Below are 22,002 nucleotides of genomic sequence, written 5' to 3'. Positions count from 1 at the left end.
GTAGTTGAAATGAATTAATTGATTGATTAATATTTTATGTTTCCTTCTGGCAAAAAGGGAAGTTTCAAGAGGGCTGGCACTTCATTTTCTTTCTTCACTTTTTTAATCCTATGAAGGCAGTCATAGAACCTGTGATTTAGATACATAACTTTAATTAAATGAATGAACGAACTGCAGTTCCATCCTTTAATTGAGGTTGCAAAATCAGTCTTGGTATTACTTTCTTAAAAATAAACAAATGCAAAAAGATTTGAAAGTAAAACTTTAAATAACTTAAAAATATAAAGATGAACACGTGTAATTAGCACAAATACAAGCAAAAATACTGAAATATAATATAGTAAAATAGATATTTAAGTACATAAGTACATTAATAAAGTTATCTGTGATGGTCTGGTGCCCCCTATGAACTAGATGCTTTTACTTATAGTTGCTTAATACTACCAATAAATGTTTTGACAAATTAAATCCATTTATTTTATGATGAAGGCAGAAAAAACAAGTCTTTTGAAATTACTAAACATGTGGGAGTACGACGAGTTGTACCTGTCCATAATTGTTTCTTTATGAGCATACCTCTAGTTCCTTAGCTCTTAATCTTTCTTGCAAGCTTGATAATAAAGAGAAGGATTTCATGATTTCTTGCTCTGACAACTACCCAGGTGTAGCAGCTCTGTTCTTTCTTTTCCAGAGAAAAACTGTTCGCTTGGAAGTGCTTTTTCACAGCCATTATGGGGTCTTCACAGCTCAGGGGCGTCCTTCCATACCCAACTACTGCGCCAAACCGGTCTCCAGGACTTGCCAATGCTGATGAAGTCCAGTGAAGAACTTCTCCAGGCCAGTCTCATTCCAACCAACCTCTTATGCTGAACAGTTTGAAGATTTGCTGAAGCATCTGATGGAGGACAGCAGTGATTTGAGCCTTCTGGACCTTGCTGCCATCTACCAGAAACAACAGAAGACCATTGGAACCAGCTAAATGTCCATCGGTAGGGGACTAATCAAATAATGTAGGACACACCCATTCAATGGGAAACAGTACAGCTATTTAAAAAGATAAAGCAGTTATCTATATATGAATGAGAAGATCTCCAAGTTAAAAAAGATAGGTGCAGAACAGTGAGTATAGTATGCTATCTTTTATATTAAAAAAGGGGGAGAGTGTAATAAAAGAATGTACCTATATTCTCATCAGTTGGCATATACATAAAGAAACTGGAAGGATTTAAAAGACAGTAATAACTTCAAACTGTGGAAAATGTTGGAAGCAGCTGTGTCAAAGTATACATTTATTCATATGCGCAAATTCCAATTTACTAGTAATTTTAAAAATGTAAGTTAGTAAAATATCCATAAAGGGAAAGGTCAGTAGCAGGGAAATACACACTCAAACATTGCTGGTGACAGTATTTTGGAAAAAAAAAATTTGTCTTCAATCAGCATTCTGCCCTTAGGATTTATCCAAAAACAGGTAAAAGTTTTGTGCTCAGATTCTATAAAACAGTGGAGAACAAGAAAGTATATATTCAGGAACAAATGATGGGCAAGGAAACTATAGTATGTGTAGTTATTAGACAATTGTGTATCCATTTACAAATTTGTGAGTGGAAAACAAAAGCATGAAAAATTTACTGATGATGGAATTCCATTGCGTGGCAAAAATTCAGGCTAAATTACATAGCATAGTCACAATTTGGTATTTTAAAAGAGGCAAATGACATGTTTTAAATGATTAAAATTTGAAACTATGAACCAAAGTTATAACTGAAGTGTCTATTGTGTGGGATAAGTTTTTTTTTTTTTTGGCTGCGTGACTCGTGGGATCTTGGTTCCCGGATCAGGGATTGAACCCGGGCCACAGCAGTGAAAGCGCCGAGTCCTAACCACTGGACCACCAGGGTATTCCCCTATGGTATTAAGAATTTTAAAGTTTTTTTTATAGAGGAAAAACTTTAAGCATTTTCCCCCATGCTGCCTTTCAATTTCTACAAAAGCCGCATTTCATTGTCACTCGGAAGTAACAAAAGGAAGAAGCCAGGAAGTGTAAATTTCAAAGTATGCATTTAGGGGGACAGCTCAGCTGCCGTGAAAGGTTTAGGTCAAGCATAATATACATGCACCCATTCCAGCCCATTTAATGCCACATACAAAGTACCCCAAGAGGCCCCGCGGGCCCATCCTGCACAGCCCCGCCTTGCCCAAACCCCGCCCTTCCAGTTCCCCGCCCACTTCCTCCCATCCCCCACACGACCGCCCACTGGCGAGGTCAGGCGGCCGCGCAGCCGCAGTAGCTGCCACGGCCGCTCCTAGCCCGGGGGATCCTGGGAGCAGGCCTTTCCGGAAGGACCGGTTTGGCGTCGGGGCCTCGGCCCGTGTTGCAGCCCTGTGTTCCAGGCCCTTGCTCCAGGACGGGCCCGTAGCAGCGGCGACGTTCTAAGGACAGCGGAGGGCGCGGCGGGCCGCTCGCTGAGGTACCCGGCTTCGCCGCCGAGCGAGCCACGGGGCCGCAGGACGTGGCGGCACCTCCCCCTTGGCCCGGAGCGGAACTGCGGGAGGAGCGGCAACGCAGGCCGGACGAGGTGAACCGGGTCACTAAACTGCCTTCAGGTGATGAATCATCTACATAATAAACAGATTTGAGGTCCACAGCCCTCTGTGGTCCTGCTGTAGAACAATTTTCAGAGAGTGACTGGTGTGTTCTGAGGTGTGCCACAGTGACTGTTTGCCCTTGATAAGGAAAGCAAGCTCTCTTGCTCTTGGGACATCCTCGTTTCCTTTAAAGCTTTCAGGTCATAACCTCTTTGGCCGGCATACATCTTTGTGCAAGAGGAAGGCTTTCACATGAAAGTGTCTCTTGGTAACGGTGAAATGGGCGTCTCCGCCCATTTACAGCCTTGCAAGGCAGGAACCACACGTTTTTTTACCAGCAATACTCACAGTTCGGTGGTTTTGCAAGGCTTTGATCAGCTTAGAATAGAAGGATTGCTTTGTGACGTGACCCTGGTACCAGGTGATGGAGATGAAATCTTCCCTGTTCATAGAGCTATGATGGCATCTGCTAGTGATTATTTCAAGGCTATGTTCACAGGTGGAATGAAAGAACAAGATTTAATGTGCATTAAGCTTCATGGGGTGAACAAAGTTGGTCTGAAGAAAATAATTGATTTTATTTATACTGCAAAACTTTCTCTTAATATGGACAATCTTCAGGACACACTTGAAGCTGCCAGCTTTTTGCAAATTTTACCTGTTTTAGACTTCTGTAAAGTGTTCCTTATTTCAGGAGTCTCTTTAGATAACTGTGTTGAAGTTGGACGAATTGCTAACACCTACAATCTTATAGAAGTAGATAAATATGTCAATAATTTCATCCTGAAGAATTTTCCTGCATTATTGAGTACTGGGGAGTTTCTGAAACTCCCTTTTGAACGGCTTGCCTTTGTGCTTTCCAGCAATAGTCTTAAGCACTGTACTGAACTTGAGCTTTTCAAGGCTGCCTGTCGCTGGCTAAGGTTGGAAGACCCTCGGATGGATTATGCTGCAAAATTAATGAAGAATATTCGATTTCCACTGATGACACCACAGGATCTCATCAATTATGTGCAGACAGTAGATTTCATGAGAACAGACAATACCTGTGTGAATTTGCTTTTGGAAGCTAGCAATTACCAAATGATGCCATATATGCAGCCAGTGATGCAGTCAGATAGAACTGCCATTAGATCTGACTCAACCCACTTGGTTACATTAGGAGGAGTTTTGAGGCAGCAGCTGGTTGTCAGTAAAGAATTACGGATGTATGATGAAAGGGCGCAAGAGTGGAGATCTTTAGCCCCCATGGATGCTCCTCGTTACCAGCATGGCATTGCTGTCATTGGAAACTTTCTTTATGTAGTTGGTGGTCAAAGTAATTATGATACAAAAGGAAAAACTGCCGTTGATACCGTTTTCAGATTTGATCCTCGGTATAATAAATGGATGCAGGTTGCTTCATTAAATGAAAAGCGCACATTTTTCCACTTGAGTGCTCTCAAAGGACATTTGTATGCCGTTGGTGGGCGAAGTGCAGCTGGTGAGCTGGCCACAGTAGAATGTTACAATCCAAGAATGAATGAGTGGAGCTATGTTGCAAAAATGAGTGAACCCCACTATGGCCATGCTGGAACAGTTTATGGAGGCTTAATGTATATTTCAGGAGGAATTACTCATGATACTTTCCAAAACGAGCTCATGTGTTTTGACCCTGATACAGACAAATGGACACAGAAGGCTCCAATGACTACAGTCAGAGGTCTGCATTGCATGTGTACAGTTGGAGACAAGCTCTATGTCATTGGTGGCAATCACTTCAGAGGAACAAGTGATTATGATGATGTTCTAAGCTGTGAATACTATTCACCAACCCTTGACCAGTGGACACCAATTGCTGCCATGTTAAGAGGTCAAAGTGATGTTGGAGTTGCCGTCTTTGAAAATAAAATTTATGTCGTAGGTGGATATTCTTGGAATAATCGTTGTATGGTAGAAATTGTCCAGAAATATGACCCAGAAAAGGATGAGTGGCATAAAGTTTTTGACCTTCCAGAGTCACTTGGTGGCATTCGAGCTTGTACTCTCACAGTTTTTCCACCTGAAGAAAACCCTGGGTCACCTTCCAGAGAATCACCTCTTTCAGCACCTTCAGATCATTCTTAGGACCAAGGTGTAATACCTTTGCAGTGCATCATGGATGATCCCATACTTCCCCTTCAGTTGTATCTTCTTACATTGATTGGTACAGTTATTAGATAAAAAGGTAATTGATGTTATTTGTATTGCTTGGCTTAGTATGTTTATCAAATGGTTAACAAATGCATTCTGAAAACGTATTTAACATAGCCAGTTTAACAAATGTAAAAAGATAAGTAGAAAAATGTGTGTTAGATGTCTTTTTGTGGTGTTGTGTAAGTCAAAGTGTAGGTGATTGTAGTAAATGTATAATTATGTTCATTATGCTTTGAAGTTGAAAGTTTTCATCTTTGACTACAAAACATCAAAGGGAGGCTGCCTGCTCTAACCTAAAATAATAAACAAGGTCTCCAAGCCTTATTAGCTGCCTCCCTTTTTTCATAGAGTTTTTGACATAGCTGCCAACTCACCAGATTGTGTGGGTACATTCAGAATATGTGACGATTCTTAGGCAGACCAGAGAAATAATAAATTCAAAAATATTAACTCAAAAAATAGTATAACCCTAAGTCAGGATTTCATATCTTTCTGGGGAGAGGGAGAGAGAAAATACACACACACACACACACACACACACACACACACACACACAATATATACATATGTATATGCATGCATACACATATATAATTTTTAAATCAATTGGCACTTTAGCTATAGTGAAATTGTTTTTAAATTTAAATTCTTTTCTTCCACCTAGCAGCTATTTCTGTTCAAATGGAAATTCAGTACTAGAGAATAAATGTCTATGTAGTCTTGCGGAATTGATGTAGATAAGAACTACAACATTAAATTGACAACCAAATTTGTCATTTGACTGAATTGTTACTACAGATGAGACTTGTCACTTTTTCTGCTTGTATATTGTTTTCTGTAGAGTTGCATTTATACAGGTCATTTAGCAAAGTTCAAGTCTCAGAGAATTGCGTTTGCTCAGTAACTTTAGGCTCTGCTACATTCCACCTTTTTGTTCAGTAAAACTTATGAACAAGACAAAGAAAAACATTCTGAACAAAGCTATAGGTTTTTAAGTTCAGTTTCCCAACTTAGTCATTCTAACACGACTGTTTGATTTGAGGTGGTTGCCCTGGTGCTGCTCCAGCCCATGTGCATCCTGAGCTTTGTGTGATCTGCCTCAAGGCTATAATCTGAGCAAGCAGAAGATGTACTGTTTGGTGTCAGAGCAGAAAAATGTCCTTTTGGCTATGTCTAAAGGACAGGACCAACTTCAGATTCCCTAAGAAGCCAGCTGTAGAAAGCCTAGGACACTGCTGTCTTGTAGGCAGTACTAAAGTAGATCTTCAGCCTCTTCAATACCAAGGGCATCCCTACTGGTTCAGAACCACATGGGGAGATCTTAAATGGGACCTTATCCGCAAATGGAATCATAGGAGTCCTCTGAAGTGAGTGATTCTGAAGAATCTGAAGAGTTACTTCCCTGGAATAATTGTCTACCTGAAGAAATAATTTACATATATACATTTACATACATATGTTTATATTTATATCCCTATACTTGGGAGATTGTCATAGTGTAAATCAGGAACAACCTTCTCTTTATTGACAACCTCACAATAAAACTCAGGAACCAAGACAAAAGGAATTGGCTTCAAGGGATCTGAACCTCACTGCCCATACAGGTGTTGATTCATTTTAATGCTTTTATGATTTCTGCATTGGCAGAAAATTTCATACTTCCTATTTTTTTTTAATGATTCAATTTTTTATTACTAAAAATAGCACATTTGAGAACATTTAGGAAATAGAAAAAGTAGAAATTGTTAATAACTTTGTGCATTGAATAAGCAAGAAATAGCATCCCAATTATTTCCTTAATTATTAATGAAGTTAAATATTTGTGTGTTTTGAGTAGCTGTGTTCCTCTTTAATTGAATGTTAATATCCTTTGCCCTTGTAATACCTATTGGAGTTGCTTCCTTTTTCATATCGAGTTATAGGATCTCTTTATATAATAAATATAATTTAACTGGCATTTGCTTGCATTGACTTTTTTTCTCAATCTGTTAGAGGTTTACAAAGGCAGGGCCGTTTAGTTAATTTTTGAGATCAAATTTGTCCATCTTTTTGCATTTTGACCTTTTGGGTATAATTTTGCTATGGTTCCTTTATTTTTTACATCATTTTGATGTATTACTTTTTTGGTGCTAATTCTGACATGCTGAGATGGTATTGCCCCATGTCTGCTCTGCATAAGCTTTTCTCTTTCCCTTGTTGAGAAAAGGTTTCTGCCTTCTGTTACATTTGACCCTGTTGCTTTGTAATTAACTAAATATTGTTCAGCCAGGTAAGTTAACTGCTCCACCTTTACCCCCTACCTCCAGCCTCTCACATCCCACCTCTCATTCTTTTACTGTATAACTTTCTGCAATTGACAGGACTCTTGATAATCATGAAACAGCTGACCGGTGCTATGCTAATTAAATCTAATTAAATCTGGAATTCCCTTCTTACAGATAAAAAAATTTTAGGTGACGAACATGATTGGAGAGATATCTTTATTTTACAAGCTGATAGTTTTTTTTTTATGGAACATTTAGAAGAATATTTAAAAGAGGATAAAAGCTGCAAGCATGTAAAGCATTCTGTTAACATTTAATTTCTTCTTTTAGTTTTTCTGATAGGTTCAAAAATAAGCTTTTGTTAAGTTTCCTGATTATAAAAATAATTCCTGTCTATTACAGTGAGTACAGGAAAATAAAAGTGAACAGAGGGTGTAAATTATCAGTGATTCCACGTGTCAGAAGTAACTTATGTTAATACTAGGTATATTATGAATTTATATATGTACAGACATTTGCCAAATACTTTGCAAATATGTCAGAACTTAAGCTAAAATCTGGATGATAAAAGGAAGTAAGTTCAACTTCCAAAGGCACACACTGCTTTCATTATGGCTTTCTCCAAGTTTTCTAAAATCTGTATGTATTAGAAAATAATATGTAAGGTGCTTTTTTCCTAATTATCAAATGCATGTGCATTAAGAAAAACAGATTCCATTTTTAAACCAGATAAAAATCCGTATTTAATTTTTTTCCCACTTGCCAAGAGTAGTATTTCTGTAGATTATCTGCAAAGCAAACATATTTAATCATGTTCAAATTTTTCTGGTTTGTAATTAAAATTATCTTGTTCTGATTATAAAGACAATATACTCCTACAGAAAATTTCATTCAAAACTACAGAAGCATACTATCAGAAGTAAAACCAACGTTCTATCCGCAGCTCAACGATTGAAAGACCTTAGGGTAAGTTAACCTCTCTAAGCTTCATTTTCTCATTTGTCTATGGGATCAGTGGTGGGCATTAATAATTGTATCTATATCAGAATTGGAAGGAGATAATATTATAAAGTGATTAGCATAAAACATACACAGAGAAGCATTTAGTAAGATATTTGTTACTAATTGTCATTGTATTGCATAATTTTTTACTTTAGTTTTGTCTTAATGATTTTCACAAGTTCTTTTATTTGAAAGTGTTGAATGTCTATACAGTATTCCACCCATGAATGTGCCTTCATATTTTTTTTCCATTTCCCTATGGTTATATATTTAAATATCTACCCCCAATTTTTTATCATAAATTAAGCAAGATTTAATATTCTTTCATAAAATTTTGTTTATTACCCTGTGATAAATTCTAAGTAAAATCTGAGTCAAATAGTGTAGGCTTTTTTAGGCTTTTGAAAAATATTTCCAGGAGTGTGTGACTATGTGTTTCCACCAGAATGTGTTTAGTGACTATTTCAAAGGCAATCTTGGCAGTTCCAGTTATCTTACTGTTTGGATTTATATTTATTATTGGAAACACTGAATTTTTTGTTTATTGAGCATGTGCATTTTTTCATATGTGAATCATTTGTTCCTGTCTATTATTTTAAGTATCCTATTAGCTACAAAGACATTTTTCCTCAATTTATGTCATTTTTATCAGGGCTGGGCTATTCAATTTTTAAAAATTCAGATATAATGATATTTGTTTCAGGCATACAACATAATGATTCTATATATGTATATATTATGAAATGATAACAAGTCTAGTTAATTTCCATTACCACACATAGTTAATACAATTTTTTTCTTGTGATGAGAACTTTTAAGATCTACTCTCTTAGCAACTTTCAAATATACAATACAGTATTATTGATAGTCACCATGCTGAACATTATATCCCCAGGACTTATTTGTACCTTTTGACCACCTTTACACATTGTTTAATAGTCAAATATGTCTGTCTTTTTTTGCATTTTGACCTTTTGGTGATAATTTTGTGTTTTTTTACATAGTACTGATGTCACATTCCTTGTCCTTTACTCTATTGCTTTGTCAGTGCTTATTCTTAGCGTGCTAAGGTAGCATTTACTGCTTGTCTCTTGTTCAAATAGCTTTTCCTTTTTCTGGTGGAAATGAAGATGAATTTTTAAAATAAATTTATGAAAATTCCTTTTATATTAAGACTATTAATCTTTATTTACAGCAAGTATTTTCCCATCTTTCTTTGAGTGCATCTTTAAACATACAAGGTATTTTTTGTAATGTAGTGAAATTAGTTTTTCCTTTGTCATTTTTTTAATGCCGTCTTGCACGGTTTCCCCCCATCATGTGAAGGTGTAATTACCCTGGTATTTTATGTTATTGTTATGGATATAGCTTTTTACTAGTTTTCTGTTTCCAAGTTATTATCCACTTGTTCCATCACAACTTTTTGAATAATCTTTACTTTCTCACTGAATTTTTATGCTTTGTAAAAATCATGTAATAAAAGTCTTATTTATAATATGGGCAAACTAGGGTCTTTTTCTTTAGTTATAATGATATTTTATTCAAGTTGTCCTTGGCATGTAGGTTGCTGTTTTGAATGGGGTTTTGTTTTCACATTATATTTCAAACTCTATTGCAGTAGTAGGAAATACATGATTTTACCATGTTTATTTTTGTTATTACTCTCTTGATTCTTAACATTTTGGGGGGATTTTGGGGGATTCTCTTTTTTTACCTTAGTCATGTTATCTGCATAGTATAAAAACCTTGTTTCATATTATTTGTATCATAATTTAAAGCATTGGTTAATACTTCCAGCAGATTATAGTTGTAACACAAGGCATTGTGCCTTGTAGGTAATTTTAATAGGGATAATTCTAGAATTAGAATTTAAAATTCCTTTGTTAAAGAGAGGTATTCTTTATTTTTTATTTTATTTTATTTTTTTAATTAACTTATTTATGGCTGTGTTGGGTCTTCGTTTCTGTGCAAGGGCTTTCTCTAATTGTGGCAAGCGAGGGCCACTCTTCGTCGCGGTGCGCAGGACTCTCACTATCGCGGCCTCTCTTGCTGCAGAGCACAGGCTCCAGACGCGCAGGCTCAGTAATGGTGGCTCACGGGCCCAGTTGCTCCGCGGCATGTGGGATCTTCCCAGACCAAGGCTCGAACCCGTGACCTCTGCATTGGCAGGCAGATTCTCAACCACTGCGCCACCTTTATTTTTTTTTTAATTAAAAAAAATTTTTTTTTTATTGGGGTATAGTTGTTTTACAATGTTGTGTTAGTTTCCACTGTACAGCGAAGTGGAGTTCCCTGTGCTATATATACAGCAGGTTCTTATTAGTTATCTATTTTATACATATTAGTGTATATATGTCAATCCCAATCTCCCAATTCATCCCCTCCCACCCCCACCCCCCGCTTTCCCCCCTTGGTGGTCCATACGTTTGTTCTCTGTATCTGTGTCTCTATTTCTGCCTTGCAAACCAATTCATCTGTACCATTTTTCTAGATTCCACATAAATGTGTTAATAATTTTTGGCTGTGTTGTGTCTTTGTTGCTGCGCATGGGCTTTCTCTCATTGTGGCGAGCGGGGTCTACTCTTCATTGTGGGCTCAGTAGTTGCAGCGCGTGGGCTCTAGAGCGCAGGCTTGGTAGTTGTGGTACACGGGCTTAGTTGCTCCGCAGCATGTGGGATCTTACCAGACCGGGGATCGAACCTGTGTCCTCTGCATTGGCAGGCAGATTCTTAACCACTGCGCCACCAGGGAAGTCCCCATAAATACTTTTAAAAATGAATTTTTTGGAATTTCTCCCCCGAGTTTGATACCTTATCTGTGTTGCTAGTATCCACTTTTAAGCATATATTTGAATGGCAGAGTGATGGTTGAAAAAAGAAGGCTTAGATATTCACTAAAGATGATTGCATACACTACAGAACTGTTAAAGTTGTGGTCCTTAACCAAATGCACTAATAATGGATAGTTCCTCTATTTTCTTGGTAACAGTCTCTGAACAACTACTTTCTAGGGGTTGATGTTATTCTGCCATCTACTGGTTGAAAGTTAAAGTCCTTATTTAGATGGATTACAGTAAATGTAGGCTTTTTTTAAAAACAGTAATGACAAAAACAAGCAGAAGTTTTTATTGTGTATGTGAAAGTTCAGAGTCTTCAGGTCATACTCAAATAAATGAATACAAAATCCCTATGGTAACTCTTGGTGTATAGAGAGGGTCAGATAATCAGAGAAAAAATATATTTTTTTTCCTGTGGTTCCATTAAAGAAATTTTTTTAATTGAAATATAGTTGATGTGTAATATTATATAAGGTGTACAATATAGTGATTCTTAGTTTTAAATGTTATACTCAATTTAGTTATTAAAAAATATTGGCTATATTCCCTGTGTTGTACAATATATCCTTGTAGCTTACTTTATACATAACAGTTTGTACCTCTTAATCTCCTATCCCTTGTATTGCCCCTTCCCCCTTCCCTCTCCCCACTGGTAACCATTCGTTTGTTTTCTGTATCTGTGAGTCTGCTTGTGTTATATTCTCTAGTTTGTTGTGGTTTTTAGATTCCACATGTAAGTGATAACAGTATTTGTCTTTGACTTATTTCACTTAGCATAATACCGTCCAAGTCCATCCATGTTGCTACCAATGGCAAAATTTCATTCTCTTTTTTGGCTGAGAGGTATTCCATTGTATATAGATATCACATCTTTATCCATTTACTTCCGTATATTGGCAATCGTAAATAATGCTGCTATGAACATTGGGGTGCATGCATCTTTACTTTTTAAATTAATTAATTAATTAATTTGGCTGCATCTTAGTTGCGGCGTGTGGGATCTTTCATCGCAGCGCGTGGGCTCTTCATTGCGGCGCGCAGGCTCCAGAGCATGCGGGCTCAGTAGTTGTGGCATGTGGACTCTAGAGTGCGCGGGCTCAGTAGTTGCGGCGTGCAGGCTTAGTTGCCCTGTGGCATGTGGGATCTTAGTTCCCCGACCAGGGATCAAACCCATGTCCCCTGCATTGGAAGGTGGATTCTTAACTACTGGACCACCAGGGAAGTCCCATACATATCTTTTTGAATTGGTGTTTTTGTTTTTTCCGATATGTATTGCTGGGTCATATGGTGGTTCTATGTGTAGTTTTTTGAGAAACCTCCGTACTGTTTTCTCCTGTGGCTGCACCAATCTGCATTCCCACCAACAGTGTACAGGGGTTCCATTTTCTCCACATCCTCACCAACATTTGTTATTTGTGTTCTTTTTGATGATAGCCATTCTGACAGGGGTGAGGTGACGTTTCATTGTGGCTTTGATTTGCATTTCACTGATGATTAGCGATGTTGAACATCTTTTCATGTGCCTCTTAGCCATCTGCATTTCCTCTTTGGGAAAATATTGTTCAGTTCTGCCCATTTTTTAATCAGGCTGTTTGTTTTTTTGATGTTAAGTTGTATGAGCTGTTTATATATGTTAGATATTAACTCCTTATAGGTCATATCATTTGCAAATATCTTCTCCCAATCAGTAGATTATCTTTTCATTTTGTTGATGGTTTCCTTTGCTGTGCAAAATCTTCTCAATTAGGTCACAATCATTTTCACTTTTATTTACTTTGTTTTAGGAGACAGATCAAAAAAAATGTTGCTACAATTTATGTCAAAGGGTGTTCTGCCTATGTTTTCCTCTAGGAGTTCTATGGTATCCAATCTTACATTTAGATCTTTAATCCACTTTGAGTTTATTTTTGTATATGGTGTTAAGAGAATGTTCTAATTTCATTCTTTTACATGTAGCTGTCTAGTTTTCCCAGCACCACTTATTGAAGAGACTGTCTTTTCTCTATTGTATATTCTTGCCTCCTTTGTCATAGATTAACTGACCATAAATACATCAGTTTATTTTTGGGCTCTCTATATTTTTCCATTGATCTATGTGTCTGTTTTTGTGCCAGTACCTACTGCTTTGATTATTGTAGCTTTGTAATATACTCTGAAGTCAGGGAACATGATTCTTCTAGCTCTATTCTTCTTTCTCAAGATTGTTTTGGCTATTTGGGGTCTTTTGTGTTTCCATACAAATTTTAAAATCATTTGTTCTAGGTCTGTGAAAAATGCTCTTGATATTTTGATAGAGATTGCTTTGAATTGTAGATTGCCTTCGGTAGTTTGGTCATTCTAACAATATTAATTCTTCCAGTCCAAGAACACGGTATATCTTTCCATCTGTGACGTCTTCAATTTCTTTCATCAGTGTCTTATAGTTTCTGAATACAGGTCTTTTACCTCCTTAGGTAGGTTTATTCCTAGGTGTTTTATTCATTTTGGTATGATGATAAATGGGATTGTTTCCTTAATTTATTGTTCTGATAGTTTGTTGTTAGTATACAGAAATGCAAGAGATTTCTGTATATTAATTTTGTATCCTGCAGCTTTACCAAATTCATTGATTAGCTCTAGTAGTTTTCTGATGGCATCTTTAGGATTTTCTGTGAATAGTATCATGTCATCTGCCAACAGTGACAGTTTTTCTTCTTTTCCAATTCAGATTCCTTTTATTTCTTTTTCTTTTCTGGGCTTTTCTAGAACTTCCAAGACTATGTTGAATAAAAGTGGCAAGAGTGGGCATCCTTGTCTTGTTCCTGATCTTAGAGGAAATGCGTTCAACTTCTCACTGAATATGTTAGCTGTGGGCTTGTCATATATGGCCTCTATTATCTTATGTTCCCTTTATGTCCACTTTCTGGAGAGTTTTATCATAAATCGATGTTGAATCTTGTCAAAAGCTTTTTCTGCATCTACTGAGATGATCATATGGTTTTTATTCTTCAGTTTTTTAATGTGCTGTATCACATTGATTGATTTGTGGATATTGAAAAGTCCTTGCATCCCTGGGATAAATCCTACTTGATCATGGTGTATGATCCTTTTACTGTATTGTTGGATTCAGTTTGCTAATATTTTTTGAGTACTTTTGCAACTATCTTCATCAGTGATATTGGCCTGTAGTATGTGTGTGTGTGTGTGTGTGTGTGTGTGTGTGTGTGTGTGTGGTATCTTTGGTTTTGGTTTCAGGGTGATTCTGGCCTCATAAAATGAGCATGGAAGTGTTCCTTCCTCTGCAATTTTTGGGAATAATTTGAGTAGGATACGTGTTAACCCTTCTTTAAATGTTTGGTACAGTTCACCTCTGAAGCCATCTGGTCCTGGACTTTTGTTTGTTGGGAATTTTTAAAATTATTGATTCAGTTTCACTACTGGTAATTGGTCTGTTCATATTTTCTATTTCTTCCTGATTCGGTCTTGGGAGATTGTACCTTTGTAAGATTTGTCCATTTCCTCTAGGTTGTCCATTTTATTGGCATATAGTTTATAGTAGTCTTTTAGGATCTTTTGTATTTCTGTGGTCTGGGTTGTAACGTCCCCTTTTTCATTTCTGAGTTTATTGATTTGGGCCCTCTCCCCTTTTTTCTTGATGAGCCTAGCTAAAGTTTTTCAATTTTATTTATCTTTCCAAAGAACCAACTCAGTTTCATTGATCTTTTGTTTTTTAGTCTGTATTTCTGCTCTGATATTTCTTTTCTTGTACTAACTTTGGGTTTTGTTTGTTCTTTCTCTAGTTCCTTTAGGTGTAAAGAAAGGTTGTTTGAGATTTTTCTAGTTTCCTGAGGTAAGTTTGTATCACTATAAACTTCTCTCTTAGAACTGCTTTTGCTACATCTTGTAGATTTTGGATTGCATTGTTTTCATTTTCAGTTGCCTTTAGGTATTTTTTGATTCCTCTTTGATTTCTGCAGTGATCCATTGGTTGTGTAGCAGCATATTGTTTAGCCTCCACGTGTTCGTGTTTTTTTGCACAAAACACAACTTTGTAGTTGACATCTAGTCTCATAGTGTTGTGGTCAGAAAAGATGCTTGATATGATTTCAGTTTTAAATTTACCGAGGCTTGTTTTGTGGCCTAGCATGTGATCTATACTGGAGAATGTTCCATGTGCACTTGAAAAGAATGTGTATTCTGCTGCTTTTGAATGGAATGCTCTCTCTATATATCAATTAAGCTCATCTGCTCTAATGTGTCACTTAAGACCAGTGTTTCCTTATTGATTTTCTGTCTGGATGATCTGTCCATTGATGTAAATGGGGTTTTAAAGTCCCCTACTATTATTGTGTTACCATCGACTTCTTTTATGTCTGTTAATATCTGTCTTATATGTATATAGGTGCTCCTATGTTGGGTGCATATATATTTACAATTATATCTTATTCTTGGATTGATCCCTTGATCATTATGTAGTGTCCTTCTTTGTCCCTTGTGACAGTCTTTGTTTTAAAGTCTATTTTGTCTGGTAAGTATTGCGACTATGGCTTTCTTTTGACTTCTATTTGTGTGGAATACCTTTATCCATCCTCTTACCTTCACTCTGTGTCTCTAAATCTGTAGTCTTTTGTAGGCAGTGTGTGTGTATATATATATATATATATATATACATATATATATATATATATATATATATATACACACACACACACACACATACACATACACCTGCCTTATTCTTGCGTCCCTTCAGGCACTCTGTGTCTTCTGATTGGAGCATTTAGTCCATTTGCATATATATATATATATACACACACACACACACACATACACCTGCCTTATTCTTGCGTCCCTTCAGGCACTCTGTGTCTTCTGATTGGAGCATTTAGTCCATTTGCATTTAAGGTAATTACCAACATGATATCCTTATTGCCATTTTGTTAATTGTTTAGGGGTTGTTTTTGTAGGTCTTTTTTCCCCTTTTCTTTTGTTCTCATGATTTGATGGCCATCTTTAATGTTGTTTGGTTTTCCTTTGTGTGTGCATTATAGATTTTTGGTTTTTGGTTCCCATGAGGTTTTTATATAGCAATCTGTATATCATACACACACACACACACACACACACACACGTGATTAAGTTGCTGGTCTCTTAATTTCAAATGCATTGTACTTTCCTCCCCTCACAATTACTGATTTTGATATGTTTTACATATAATAGTTTTGTGTATCCCCTAACTGCTTATTGTGGATATAGATGATCTGACTACTTTTGTCTTTCAACCTTCCTACTAGCTTTGTGCTTGGATGATTTCCTACCTTTACTGTATGTTTGGCTTTACTGGTGAGCTTTTCATTTCATAATTTTGTTTCTAGTTGTGGCCTTTTTTTTTTTGCCTAGAAAAGTTCCTTTATCACTTGTAAAGCTGGTTTGATGGTGATGTACACTTTTAGCTTTTGCCTGTCTATGAAGCTTTTGATTTTGCCACCAAATCTGAAGGAGAGCCTTGCTAGATAAGAGTATTCTTGGCTGGAGGTTTTTCCCTTTCATAATTTTAAATATATTGTGCCACTCCCTTCTGGCTTGCAGAGTTTCTGCCGAAAAATCACTTGATAGTCTTATGGCGATTCCCTTGTATGTTTGTTGCTTTTCTCTTGCTGCTTTTAATATTCTATTTTTCTCATTTTAATTACAATGTGTCTTGGTGTGTTCCTCTTGGGGTTAATCCTTTATGGGACTCTGTGCTTCCTGGACTTGGGTGACTGTTTCCTTTCCCAGGTTAGGGAAGTTTTCAAGTATTATGTCTTCAAATATGTTCTCAGTTCCTTTTCCCCTCTCTCTTCTCATTCTAGGACCCCTATAATGCAAATATTAGTGTGCTTATTGTAGTCCCAGAGGTATCTTTAACTGTCCTCATTTCTTTTCATTCTTTCTGTTCAGCAGCAGTGATTTACATAACTCTGTCTTCCAGCTCACTGATTCATTTCGTCTGCTGTTGATTCCTTCATATATATTTTTCATTTCAGTAATTGTATTCTTCATATCTGTTTGGTTGTTCTGTATATTTTCTAACTCTGTTAAAAACTTCTAACTTCTCCCTCTGTGCCTCCATTCTTCTCCCAGGTTCTTTGATCATCTGTCCCATCATTACCCTGAATTCTTCCTCAGGTAAGTTGTGTATCTCCACTTCATTCTTCCTTCGTCTGGAACATGTTCCTTGGCAACCTCATTTTGTCTGTTTCCCGACCTTGGAGAAGTGGCCTTCTGTAGGAGATGTCTTATGCGTCCCAGCACTGCACTCCCGTCTCATTTCCCATGCTATATGCTCTAGGCATTCTCCCCCCATGAGGATTGTGTGGGTCTTTCCATTGTGGCGGGCTATGTGGGAGGTCTGGTAGGCTTGGTCAGCTCCCAGTGTGGTTGGTTGCCAGGCCCTGCCTGGTGCAGAGGCTGCCAGCTGCTGGTTAGTAGGGCCTTGTCACTGGGCAGCTGACTGCAAGACCCCAGGGGGCCACAGGGCTAGTGGTGGCTCACTGGTAGGCGGAGCCAAGGTCCAGAAGACTCTGGGGCTGTCGCCTGCCCATGTCCCAAGGTTAGTGCTGGACTACTGGCAAGCAGAGCCAGGTCCTGGAGTCTGGCTGCAGGGCCCAGGGATCCCACAGCTGGTGTCAGATCACTAGTGGGGGTTGGGGGAGGTGGTTCCTGACACAGTTGGGTACAGGGTCCAGGGTGTCCCCAAGCTTGTTTTGGCCTGCTAGTAGGCAAGGCTGGGTCCCAGCTTGTCCCAGGGCAGGGTGTAGCTAGCTGTGGGTAGGCTGGGTCCATTGGCTGCAGGACTGTGGTTTTGAATCTGGTGCCTGCCTCCCCAATGGGTAACGCTGGTCTAGAGCACCAGTGCTTGCCTACTGGTGGGTGGAGCCATGTCTAGAGGCCTCTGTGGGCTTAGGAGGTCTTTATACAGCCTGTCTGCTGTATTCCTACCCAGTAAGTTGCTTGGCCTGAGGTGTCCCAGCACTGGCACCTACAAGCTGTTGGGTGGGGTCAGGTCTTGGCACTGATGAGCTAGAGAGAGGATCCCACAACAGTGCTTGCCCGCACCAGTGTCCACGTGGTAGAGAGAGCTCCCAAGTATGGCTGCTGCCAGTGCCCACGTCCCCAGGGTGAGCTGCAGCCCCCCGACCCCCCACTGCCACCTCTCTGAGAGACTCTCCAGGACCAGCAGGTAGGTCTGGCCCAGGCTTCTGTCAATTTACTGCTTTTTCCCTGGGTCCCATTGCAGGGAGATTCTGTGCCCTTTAAAAGGGGAGTCAATGTTGTGAGTTCCAAAGGACTGGGGGAAATAAAGCCCTACTGACCTTCAAAGCCAAATGCTCTGGGGCTCGACTTCTTGGTGCAGGACCCCCTGGCTGGGGAGCCCAACGTGGGGCTCAGACGTTACTCCTAGGAGAGAACCTCTGCAATATAACTCTTCTCCAGTTTGTGGGTCTCCCATCCCGGGGGGTATGGGACATGGTTATATCTAAGTCTGCCCCTCCTACCCGTTCTCATCGTGGTTCCTTTTTTATGTCTTTAGCTGTAGAAGATCTCTTCTGGTTGGTTCTGGTCTTTTTCATTGATGGTTGTCTGCAAGTACTTGTGATTTTGGTGTGCTCATGAGAGGAGGTAAGCTCAGGGTCTTTCTACTCCACCATCTTGGCCAAAGACAATATCTTTGATACAACACAAAAACACAGATTTAAATTGCTTTGACCTTTATCTTATTGATAAATTCATATAATTTGAGTTTTATAAAAAATCTGCAACATTTCATCTGGATTCTAAGCATTCACACCCACTACTATGTGGCTTTTTTTTAAATGGATTGTAAACTGAAGAGCTTCAGCTTACAAAGTATCACACTAACAGAGTAAATCTTTTCAGTGGCAGAAAGAATCTAATGTGCAAATATCCAGGTATAAGTAAACTTGATGAACTTATAATATTCTAAGAGCTTTTATATTGGTTTGCCCATGCAGATGCTAGGATCAGATCACTGCTCTACCCACAAAGCTTTCATCCACCCCAGACAACAACACATACATAAGTACACATGTGTGATACAGAGTGGCTTCTGGACCAGCTGATCCAAATTCTTTTTAGTACCATCCCTGGGCTCCAAGAAAGCCTATTTCTTGGCTAGGGAACTACCCATTTCCTCTATCTCCAAAACATTATCTCAGAGCAGAATATTCTCATACTGAGTATTCTTTCTTCCAGGATGGATATGATTGAAAACAGGTGACCTCTTAATTGTGCCTCCTGAAGCCTGTCAAGAATGCACTTATGCCAATAGTTCTTTTCTGGATATAACCTTCCTTGTTCCTTCTGTTCTATTTAATACAGTATTAGAACAAGATGAATATAAAGCTGCTGACGGCAGTTAAGGTCTGTTAGTTACCTGAGCTCAGATGTTTCATTGTGTATACAGCCCTTTCCCAATTTTAAGTTCATGCAGTATTCTAGCTCTTTACTGGTCCATCTTCCAGAAGGCTGTGACTATAGAGTTAGAGGTTTATCATTCTTTGCCTCATTTCACCTCAGAGCCCATCAGCAGAGTCTATATGTGTGAATGGAGGGCAAGTCTAATTTCTACTGACTGAACTTTTATCTTAGTTGGGAAGGATAGTTTATCACTTAGAAGCCAACACATTCCAGCCAGGAATTAGTGATCCATAAAAACAACTCATTTCTTCATACTAGGCAAAGTGTGTGTTTGGTTATTAATCCCTCCATCCTTATCCAGATAACACAGATTTCACAAACCTTCTATGTACCCTATGTATACAGACACACTCAAAGGCATCACTTAAGCTCAGAGAATGGGGAAAGAGGGTTTTCTAACTAACTTTCCAGGCTGACTCTCCATTAATGAGCTAACCTGTGCCCTCAACTTTTCCTGCTTCATCCTGTAAGGGGAGTGGGTTATGGATTTCACTTACACTGTCCACTTAGTTTACTTCTCCAGTTTCCGTATCTGCATTTCTCATTCACCCTCACCACTTACCTCGTAGTACACTTACCAGCCATGTGCAACAGGTTCCTGGCTATCATTTGGGAATACTTCCGTGTGTAGACCAAGCTCAAGGAGATGCCTCTACTTAGCCCCCAAACTCAGTGTCCAGAAATGGGTTTTTACATATCCTGCTGGGTGCTTGCAGCTGGTCAAAGCTCCCAGTGGACAACCTGCCTTTGTGGAGTATCTACTGGGGCACAGTAGAGAAGCCCTATCAAGATCTAGGTAGCGATCAGGATTATAACTTTGAGAATGACCTAAGTCTGCTGAAGCATTGGTTGTGTGCAGAGGCAGGAGCCGCAAAGGGGACTTCGTTCAGGACAACGGTAGAACTGGGGTCATCTCGTTACTGCTACTAACCAGTCTCGAACTACAATCAAGTCACTAGCTGGATGTTCTGTTAAAAAATCATTAAAACTGATTATTGTGTCCATAGTCTCACTTACCTGGGGTAGTTATTACATCAGTGATGTTGCTGGACCAACACCATTCTATTTGGAGAGATGTGCAGATGACTGCAGATGGTGGTATCAGGCACAAGAAAAATGCATAACCTGCCACTCCAGTGCTCCATCCCTGCATAGAAAGAGTGGTTAATTTTTCTCTAGTATCCTTTACTGTCTCACCATCCCACTGCTGGCTTTCAGAAGAGCGTGGTCAAAAGAAAAATCTCAACACTACTACATTTAACTCTTAATAGCAGCCTTTGTCCATCCCTTAGGAATGACTTTACACCCCAGACCTTACCTCTACCACAGTCTCAACAGTTCTCTTCTCCTACCCAAGTTGACCTATAAGAACTGCTTTTATTAATACCCAGAATATAATGCTGAGAAACACTGTTCTCTCACATCATAGACTATTATCTATTTTCTGATACATCTCTAATCATCATCTTGAAGGATCTGAGCCATGTGGTCACTTTGATACAACAGAGCAGCAACCTGATTCCCAAACCAGACGCAAAGCTTCATACAGTGGGTTTTCATACGCTGCATTCCTCATTTATCCTGGCATTATATTTTCCAAAGAAAAACAGGAATGGGATTCTCCTTAGTCCCCTTGAGTTGGGGAACACAAGGTGATCTTCCTAACATTTCTAAAGAAATGTGGCCAACAACACAACCCTCTCAGCTTTAGAGTGACTGTAAGAAAGCAGCAAGGACTACCCAAGCTCCACTGTGTTCCTAGAACCTCTGGAAAAAACACTAGTTCACATGAGCTCAAACATTTTAATCCTGAGCTGATACCCTCTTCCCTGAGTTCCTTAGAATCAGGTAACCCAGGCTCAAACCGTGTACGAATCCCCTTACCCCTCCTTCCTACTGAGCCTCATCATGGTTCTTCATGGTGAGTACTCTCACTTGCTGCAAAAGTTAGGAAACCTGACTTGGTTTAACTATAGAGCTGTTCCTGAGGCATCTAGCTGGGCTTCATTACAACTCCAGGAAAGAAAGTCATGTGAGAGCCTCCAGAGAGAACTAGCACAGTCTTCCATCTGTGCTGTTAGTGGTCAGAGAGAAGAGACTTTTTGGTGCTAATTTTTTTGGAGGGTACTAATTTTTTTGGAGGGTGAGGGTGGAACATGCCCCCTTTTACTTTATGCATATAAGTAATGTTTTTAACTGTTCAAAAAATATCTGAAAGATTTGAGAAAAGCTCTGTTTCCTTCAACTAATGTGACAAGAAAAAAGGTCCAGAGATTTAGGTCTGTCCATAATCTCACAGCTATAGTGTAGACATATTGTACATTAAAAACTCAGCAGTGTTGTGTCCACCTAGAGGGCTGGGATAGGGAGGGTAGGAGGGAGATGCAAGAGGGAGGAGATACGGGGATATATGTATATGTGTAGCTGATTCACTTTGTTATACAGCAGAAACTAACACAACATTGTAAAGCAATTATACTCCAATAAAGATGTTTTAAAAAAAGAAATACTGGCGTCAAAGCATAAAAAATAAGTAAATAAAAAAATTAAAACTCAGCAATATGAGTACCCAAGTCCCTTGAAATAAGATCATCAAAAGCACTGATTTTGAAGACTTCCTGGAAGATAAAAACATATTTCATAGTCTTCGCTCTAAGAGCAGAACACACAACTTAA

General features: G+C 38.7%; 1 protein-coding gene across 2 annotated transcripts; it reads left to right on the top strand.

The window, feature by feature from the left end:
- The first annotated feature begins 2,305 nt into the window (after window positions 1-2,305).
- Window positions 2,306-21,666, top strand: KLHL9 (kelch like family member 9). 2 transcript variants are annotated; one of them, XM_068553006.1, is made up of 5 exons: window positions 2,306-4,795; window positions 7,893-7,994; window positions 16,969-17,013; window positions 18,419-18,507; window positions 19,102-21,666. In XM_068553006.1, exon 1 carries the CDS (start codon window positions 2,842-2,844, stop codon window positions 4,693-4,695), a length of 1,854 nt encoding a protein of 617 aa, XP_068409107.1. In that variant the 5' UTR covers window positions 2,306-2,841; the 3' UTR covers window positions 4,696-4,795; window positions 7,893-7,994; window positions 16,969-17,013; window positions 18,419-18,507; window positions 19,102-21,666. The 2 variants fall into 2 exon arrangements, with proteins under 2 accessions (XP_068409107.1, XP_068409106.1); XM_068553005.1 differs by lacking the exons at window positions 16,969-17,013; window positions 18,419-18,507; window positions 19,102-21,666 and adding an exon at window positions 14,646-14,662.
- The last annotated feature ends 336 nt before the right edge of the window (window positions 21,667-22,002 follow it).

The sequence above is a fragment of the Eschrichtius robustus genome, chromosome 10, assembly GCF_028021215.1.
Source record: "Eschrichtius robustus isolate mEscRob2 chromosome 10, mEscRob2.pri, whole genome shotgun sequence".
Classification (NCBI taxonomy): domain Eukaryota; kingdom Metazoa; phylum Chordata; class Mammalia; order Artiodactyla; family Eschrichtiidae; genus Eschrichtius; species Eschrichtius robustus.
This window is presented reverse-complemented; position numbering and strand designations above follow the sequence as displayed.